This window comes from Macrosteles quadrilineatus, unplaced genomic scaffold, assembly GCF_028750875.1.
Source record: "Macrosteles quadrilineatus isolate MER2022 unplaced genomic scaffold, UCM_ALF_1.0 Scaffold_2__2_contigs__length_208266976, whole genome shotgun sequence".
Lineage (NCBI taxonomy): Eukaryota > Metazoa > Arthropoda > Insecta > Hemiptera > Cicadellidae > Macrosteles > Macrosteles quadrilineatus.
In genome coordinates, this window is record NW_026542595.1 from 193170391 (window position 1) to 193178912 (window position 8522).

Below are 8522 nucleotides of genomic sequence, written 5' to 3' on the forward strand. Positions count from 1 at the left end.
ATGAAAAAATGTTGTGATGATTGAGGAATGCTAACAACTGAATCAAGAACAGTTTTTCAAAGATTTTGCTAAACACAGGCAAGAGAGAGATAGGACGGTAGTTGTTGGCATTGAGTGGGTCCCCCTTTTTAAAGATTGGAATAATTTTTGCCCTTTTCAGATCTTCAGGGAAACACCCACTCTTGAAAGATGCATTGACTGCTTCCGTCAATGGACGTAATATATGCTCAGACAGTTGCTTGAGAAGCCACACAGACATGCCATCGACATCTGTTGATCTCTTCGACGGTAGTTGATTTATGACAGTTGCAACTTCCTCCTCTGTTACGGGGAAAAGTCCCATAGACATAATGGGACTATCACCTATCACTGGCTGCATATTTCCCAAGGATGTCACATTTGAAATTGCTACTTGGGAAAAATAATCATTAAGGTAGTTTGCCACATTCGAAGGTTCTGTGACTACCCCACTGTTTATTCTTACATGAATAGGTTTTTCAGTTTTCTGGCCTTTTATATTGTTGATCACACCGCATGCTGATTTTGAGATATTGTCACTATCTTTTAATTTTTTTCTAATTTCATAGGATTTCGCTGCTCTAATTAGTTTTCTGTAAATTCTTTTGTAATTTTTAAAAAATATTTTGAAATTTGCATCACTTGTTGCTTTAGCCGTAATATAGTGTTGCTTTAGTTTTTCTCTAGATACCAAAATACCTTTAGTTATCCAAGAAACATTTTGAGATTTTATTTTTATTTTCATCTTTCTTTTTGGACAGTTTGAGTCAAGGTGATATCTAAAGCTGTACATGAAATGTTGAAAAACATCAGTTGATTTGGTTTGTGATAAATATTTCCATTGCTCATTTTTTAAACAGGCTTTAAATGATTTAATTGTTGAGGGGTTGACAGTCCTTCCCTCATAAACCGAGGAGGGAGTAGTTGCTGGAGAACAATCATTGATATATATCTGCTGCGCATCATGGTCTGAGATGGCTGTATTAACAACTGATGTTACCAAATTTTCACAGTTTGAAATTACATTGTCAATGGCACTAGACGAGGTTGCAGTTACACGTGTGGGTGAGTTTATGCGCCATTGCAAACCAAAAGACCCTAAAAGGTCTCTCAGCTGTTTAGTCTCAGGAAGAGAGGCGTCTAGTACATTGATATTGAAGTCACCAGCAACTACGAATTGACTACTCCTTGAGCTTAAGTCGCTCAGCAAAATCTCAAAATTTCGAAAAAAAGCATTTAAAAGACCATCAGGTGACCTATATAGACCTATGATGATTATAGGGCTTTGATTTGACATTGTTACTTTCACTCCAGCAACTTCGAAGTCTTTGTCTGTGGTATTCGGAACAGAAAATGGCGCATAGACTATGTGAGATCTAACAAATATATTGTATATCACACAAAACCCCTAAGGAATTGTAAAACAAAAATGAGGACTTTATATGCATGATTTTATTAATTTTGTAGAACGGGCAAAATCAACGAGCCTTAGAACCGAGTCATAAACTATTTTAGGGTAATCTATTCAAACATAAAACTACATTTTGCCTCACTTTGGTCAACATGAAATAAGATCGGTAACCTTTTATTGAGCTCAGGCTGACGTGTAAGAGAGTTTGAAAGTTCAGCTTGATTCACTTCTCAACCAATCCTGAGGGAAATCTTCTGTTATTTTTTAGGGATTTTGGGACGCAAAAGTTTGGCATCACCACCACCTGCCACCATACAGGGATAGAATCCTGATAATTGCCTTATGAATGCACTATTTTCCCAAACGTATAAATATCAGTGTATGAGTTGATATGAATATTACATTGTTATTAAACCAGTTGGTTGTTAAAAACGGGAGACACATATAAGATGGCTCAGCGAGTAGGCCTGGCCTGAGGGTTTGTGAAACAAAGCAGAGATTTTCTACGTCTGCGTTATATTGCAATTATTATATCTTATGATCAATATACTTCATTCGTGTTGTGACTGTTCGCCTTCTGATTTGATTGTAACGTGCAAGCATACGACACACAAGAACGGGCAAGGACAAGGGTAAATTTTTCTGCCTACCTCTAAAGGACTTTAGAAAATAAAAAGCTGAATAATTTTATTAGAACTTGGTTCTATAGACAAAGATCGCTAATTCAAAGAAATGTAACGTCAGTAGTAGTCTTTGGGGGACTTAAAGAGGGGAGTAAGGGGAGCAACACCACCGCCTCCACCTCCACCACCCGCCTCCTGCGGCCGCACCTCCCCCCCCCCCCCACCCTTGCACCACCCCCCCCTCCCCCCTCCCCCGCCCTTGCACCCCCCCCTTGCACATCCCCCCCCCTTGCACCTCCCCCCCCCCTTGCACCTCCCCCCCCCCTGCACCTCCCCCTCCCCCCTGCACCTCCGACCCCCCCCCCCCCCGCCAGTGGTCATCCTGCATCTCCGGATGTGTGAGACCTCCCACGGAGAGAGGTGTAGTCAGCTGTCCCTTTGATGTTTCAATACAATGGAAAGCAATTATCAGCGGCGCTCCCTTTGATCCTAGAATACAAAGAAATCCACTTAACGGATGATTGACGGATCCATTATTTGAGTTTCTAAAAGCTTTTACGAGACGCGGTCTCTTTCTTTAAGGTTTATTAGGCTAGGCGTCGGGGCGGCGGCGGCAAAGTCTGGCTCGGATTCTCAGAACTGTCAATTACGGATGATAAATAGTTCCATTAGTTGTTTACTAACAGCTTTTACAAGGCGCAATCTCTTTGTTAGAGCTTTATTAGACTTTATTAGGGGCTTTATTTATGCTCCTTTGTTAGAGCATTATGTGGTGGTGGCAACGTGTTTGTTGACAAAGCAACAGCTTTATTATCGACTTCCTAGAACCATCCAGGTCTCTATGGTGGATGCCTGACAGCACTTATAAGTCTGTTACTAGCCTGCAAACCGTCTACATCAGTATCTACTTCGCGATGGAGATCAGTGCTAGAGATATGATTAATCTATCACTGAATAAAGCTTGTGTTGGCCGTAAACGTAAAGACATGCGACGTTTGCTATTGATTAACAGTGTGTTACAGAAAGCGAGAAAAGTGTTTTTAAATGAGGCATTCTTCGGTGGTCATAGTTCTAATAGCGAAGAAACATCATCCACGTAGCTAGGTGGTAATGTAAGCTTGTAATTACATCATCTTGTGATTACTAACATCAGAGTAGTTGTTGATTTATCCGCAGCAACACGCTACTGGTGGTGTCAATATCACAATACATCCGAAAATTCAGTTAGTTCTGCGAGTGCAGTGAGTACAGTCGTTACGTGCGCGGTTTGTGTTTATTAATATTATGTCTACGAGTATTGCCGATGCAGAAGAAACTATTCGTTTGATTATGGAAGAGATACATGCGATGGAAAATAACACAATTAGTACTTTTCCTATGAATCATGCAGAGGAGGAGCAGCAGCAGCAGCAACAAAATGAGAAAAAGAAAATTATCAAGAAACCTGTGAAGACGACTAGTGATGTGAAATATGTACAAACCGATAGTGGCAGCGAAATTAAAAAAAGAGAACCTGAACAAGACGCACAACATACAGGATGGATAGTTAAATCGACAAATGATTCGCCGGTTATAATGTGGATAGACGAAGATTTTCAATACACCGTACAGAATCCCGCTAATCGAGGTCGAGTTTTATTGAAATTGCAATTATTTGACGAAGGAGTGCAAACACACAGTTCCGGCATATATTTGAATGAAAAGAAAGGAGATAAAATATACAACAGTGTGAATAATTTACTGACACAGTTAGAAAATTTATGGGTTGATCGTTTGACGGGAGTTCCAAAAATACACGGTGTGATACAGTCGATGATGCCACTACCCGCATGGCGTAGACCAATCGATTGCGCAATCGAAAACGGTGGAAGAATTAAACAAAGGAAGAAACGTTCTGTGGCGCCAGTGACTATGATGCAATCGAATGAGACAAAAAATAATGTTAACAATAGCGATGATTCCAAGAAGCCACGTGTTGACGCGCAGCTGCAGCCGAGGGGACGAAACAAAAAGAAACAACTACAAAAAACCGGTCTGTGCTAGAAACTTCTACAGGAGTGGATTCTGAGAAATATTGCGAAACACCTGCATTCTTCTCTCCACCACTGCGCTGTCGCTGCTGCAACAATTCATTCCTCGACCAACCACTGTGTGGATCGAACGTGTGTACAGTTTCGCTTGACTTTAACTTTTTTTAATAACACATTTATTATGTCGAAATGCGAGTCAGTCAGTGTCAATGGTAGTGGAAGTAGCAGCAGTGGTGTGATGAACTTGAAAAATGAACTCAACACCGTGCAAGTAAACACGCCGTACACGAAGATCGTCGATCTCCGTGAAGAGTGTTCTTATCGTATTGTGAAATTCGAACGAGTGACCACGCCGTACGGAGAGACTGTCATGGCCGTGCTGGAGGGACTAGCCGGCGATGAACACTACATGCGTGTCTACCTACCACGACGCTACAACGAGGCGATCACAGATCAACGCATTGACCAGTACAACAGGGGATTCGAAGATAGACTTAACCTCGTCAGAAGAAGCGCTCCACCTGGCAGTAAATATACTCCATTGGAGTTTGTTTGAAACAAATTTAAATTTTAATTTTTACAAAAACTACATTCGTGTACATAAAATATTTTTTATTTTATTAACCTCAAAACTAATGAAAATTGTAATTTTCTTAAAATGATATTGTAACTTTCATAGGTTTTGTAAGTCAATACGTATAGTCACGTTGAGAGCATAATCAATTCGTCTTTTATTTACACTCCTTATTCCCTATTGTTATAAATTAGTTTGTAGTGTTGTAAGTGTAGTCAGTCAATCAGTAGGTGAGATGGACTTGAGGTGGAAGCATCCATTTTCGGCCTTAGTAGCCGGCCCTTCAGGGTCTGGAAAATCACAATTTGTCATGCGTTTTATAGACCATGCTAATGAAATATGTGATACAGATTTTGCTAACATATATTGGCATCATCCTCACTCAAATGATAATGTGCAGCAGAACAGCAGTAACAGTGGCAGAGGCAGTATTGTCCAGTATAAAAACTCTCTCCCAGACATGAACGATTTCGATGGTAGTGTACCTAATTTGATCATAGTGGACGACATGATGCGTGAAACAAACGACAGTGTAGTGGATTTATTTACAAAAGGCTCACACCATAGGAACTTGAGTGTTTTCTTTATAACGCAGAATCTATTTCATCAGGGCCGAGGTCAGAGAGACATCTCATTGAATGCTCATTACATAGTGTGTTTTAAAAACCCCAGAGATCGGGCTCAGATAAAACATTTAGCCCGTCAAATTTATCCGGATAGTACAAAATTTATAGAGGAAGCATATGCGGATGCTACACGTGATCCGCATGCGTATCTATTAATAGACTTGAAACAGTCCACACCGGATGAGATGCGCATTCGTTCGACTATCTTTCCGGACGATCCGATTAATTATGTGTACCTGCCGAAAACAAGCAATGTCAGCGGTCACAATAAATAGAAAACGTCTATAGCGGATCAGTATCAGTCGTCATGTCGCAGTGTGTGAGGAAAGACGCAGCTCTACTGACAGCACTGGTGCACGCTACACCGAAGGAACGTAAAGCGCTGTTAAAAGTGTGTGACCTCAGTCGTATACGATCAGTGTGCGAGTGTGCATACAACCTGTTGCGTGGTAACGTATCGGTGTCCGATAAACGCAAAAGACAATTGAAAAAGTATAAATCAACTCTCAGGCGATTGGTGAAACGAGGTGAGAGTTGGGCCAAGAAACGCAAGTATCTAGTACAAAAAGGAGGTGGATTCCTACTACCAATACTGTTGAGCACCGTACTACAAGCCGTACTTCATAAATCCATTACGTAATAATACGGTAATAACACAATGATGGAGTACGCAAAGAAAATGGTTGTTGTACCGCAAGAGTTAATCGAACGGTTAAAAAACAGCGATATCAATACCACAAACAACAAAAGCAACGTGGATAATAGGAAAGCGTCATCATCGTCACGTCGATTCGGTGGTGACAGCAGTGATAGTATCGATAACGAAATGCATCGTATATTGATGGATAAAACTTTGAGTGATTATGAAAAATGGAAACAGTATCAACAGGTGCTGCAGAGATTTTTACATTTTGCCTCCGTCAATAGACAACCGATCAATATACCGATCATGGAGACAGCATCGTCATCATCATCATCATCATTACTGCAAGCAGCAACAGCGTCGCCACCACCCGGTACAATGGAGGAGATTGTGGACACGTTTTCCAAATCGTACAAGCCGGACGTGCGTAATCTGTTACGATTTATCGTCCGCGAAGGTAGTGTGATAAATTGGGATAAGAACTTTGCGGTGTATGTGCGAAATGAAAAAATTCCCGATTCAAATATCGTGGACATATTACACTGCATAGTGAGAGTACGTATGGTGGATTACATGCCCGCCGGGTGGTACGAAGTCATGAACGCGTTACGCGACATGAATGTGCCCAAGGAGTATATCAACAATTCTACAGCATTACAGTATCTGGGTGCGGGATACAGATCGTTACGTGGTGACGCAACGTCAGCTGTAGCGAGTAGTTCGATCACATCATCGACTCCGAGAACACCTATGCGTGATCGTTTACGTTCGGCTTACAATCAGCAGCGTACGTTATCCCCTACGTCACCATTACCCTCGTTGGCGGCTCATCGAAGACAACGACAGCTTGATAGAGATCAATTACAATCGCCGTTGGACAGGTGGGAACCGTTTTCGCCGTAGTGCGGATAAATCATGAAACGAGTGTACTACAATCCCGAAGATCCTGCATCATACGGTGGTGTCACACGTCTATTACATGCGATACGCGAGAAGGAGGGGAAAGTTAAGAAGAAGAATAGGACAAAACGCCAAACAGTGCTGGACTGGTTACGGACACAAGACACTTACACGTTGCACAGACCGGTGCGTCAACGATTCGCCCGCAACCGTTACGTGGTATTCGGTCCTGACGAACTGTGGCAAGCGGATTTGAATGATATGCGCGGTCTGAGCTCGTTCAACGATGGAATCAACTATCTGCTGACAGTGATAGATGTGTTCAGTAAACGACTTTACGTGATAGCGTTGAAAACAAAAAGCGGCAAAGAAGTGGCCGACGCATTCGAGAAAATATTAAAAAAACCCTCTGTCACGGTACCGCGCTGTCTACAGACGGACAAGGGAACTGAGTTCACCGGCGTCAAGGTAAAACAGTTGTTCAGAAAATACGACGTTAGATATGTTACAACACAGAACCCTGACGTGAAAGCGGCGGTCGTGGAACGTGTGAACCGCACTTTGAAATCACGCATGTGGCGTTATCTTACGTATAAAAACACGTACCGTTACATCGATGTGCTACAACAACTGGTGAACGCCTACAATCACAGTGCGCACAGCAGTCTGGGTACTACTGCTGACGGCAGAGCCGTACGTCCGATTGATGTGAAAAAAGAAGATAAGAAACTCGTATATCGAGTGTGGCGACACATGTACAGTAGTGGCAGCGGCATCAAGACTAAATTACCTAAGCGTAGAAAGGCAAAATTTGTGGCGGGCGATACGGTACGTATTGCAAAAGAAAAAAATATTTTTGCCAAAGGATACGAGACGAATTGGAGTAAAGAAGTGTTCGTGGTGGACCGCGAGTACGGTCATCATCCGTTACCGTTGTACGTGTTGCACGATTTGAACGGGTCACCGTTGATTGGTCGTTTCTACGAAGAAGAATTGCAAAAAGTCACCGTGCCGCCAGACCGACTGTACGATATCGATAAAATATTGGACACTAAAGGCAGTGGCCGCAGTAAGCGTTATCTCGTCAAGTGGAAAGGTTACGGCGACGAGTTCAACTCTTGGATACCGGCGTCAGAAGTGAAACAATTATAAAGGACAACAACCGCGTATCAGTGACAATGAGTAAACATAATCAGTTCTATTTGACATTGCCCAGTAACAGTTCAATGAATTACTATCCGAACAACACAGTGGCTGATTATATAACTCAACTACCTACGTCTATCCATCTGACGGATGGTGAATGGGAAGTGGCTCTAGTTGAAGCGCATTACCCCTGTTCATTTCTGACGGTGAGCGATGATGCGAAGATATTTATCTACCATGAAGATCGCAGCGCTATAGCCACTGGCGGTGCTGACAAAACCAATAAAGTCAAAGTGGACATTCTCAAAGTGGAGCCTGGCAACTATAGCGATATCACCGAGTTGATACAAGTGTTGAACGCCATGGAACGCTTGAGGTTTTACGCCACTTTCATGTACGATGAAAACACCAAAGTGGTGGAAATAGCGATTCGCAGTCACGTAGTACAAATGGAATTGAGCACCGGTCTCGCGCTGCAGTTGGGGTTCGATCCTGTCGAGACGGACATGAAGACCAACAAGAAAGCCAAACTGCCGGCCAACATACAAGCC

General features: G+C 42.4%; 1 protein-coding gene across 1 annotated transcript; it reads left to right on the top strand.

Moving 5' to 3' along the window:
- The first annotated feature begins 6840 nt into the window (after positions 1–6840).
- Positions 6841–7977, top strand: LOC128985240 (uncharacterized). The gene has a single exon (XM_054404631.1). The coding sequence runs from the start codon at positions 6841–6843 to the stop codon at positions 7975–7977; it is 1137 nt and encodes a 378-aa protein (XP_054260606.1).
- Positions 7978–8522: the final 545 nt, after the last annotated feature.

Excerpts from the sequence above, each read along its gene's own strand:
- LOC128985240 (XM_054404631.1), top strand. The coding sequence starts at position 6,841 with ATGAAACGAGTGTACTACAATCCCGAAGATCCTGCATCATACGGTGGT.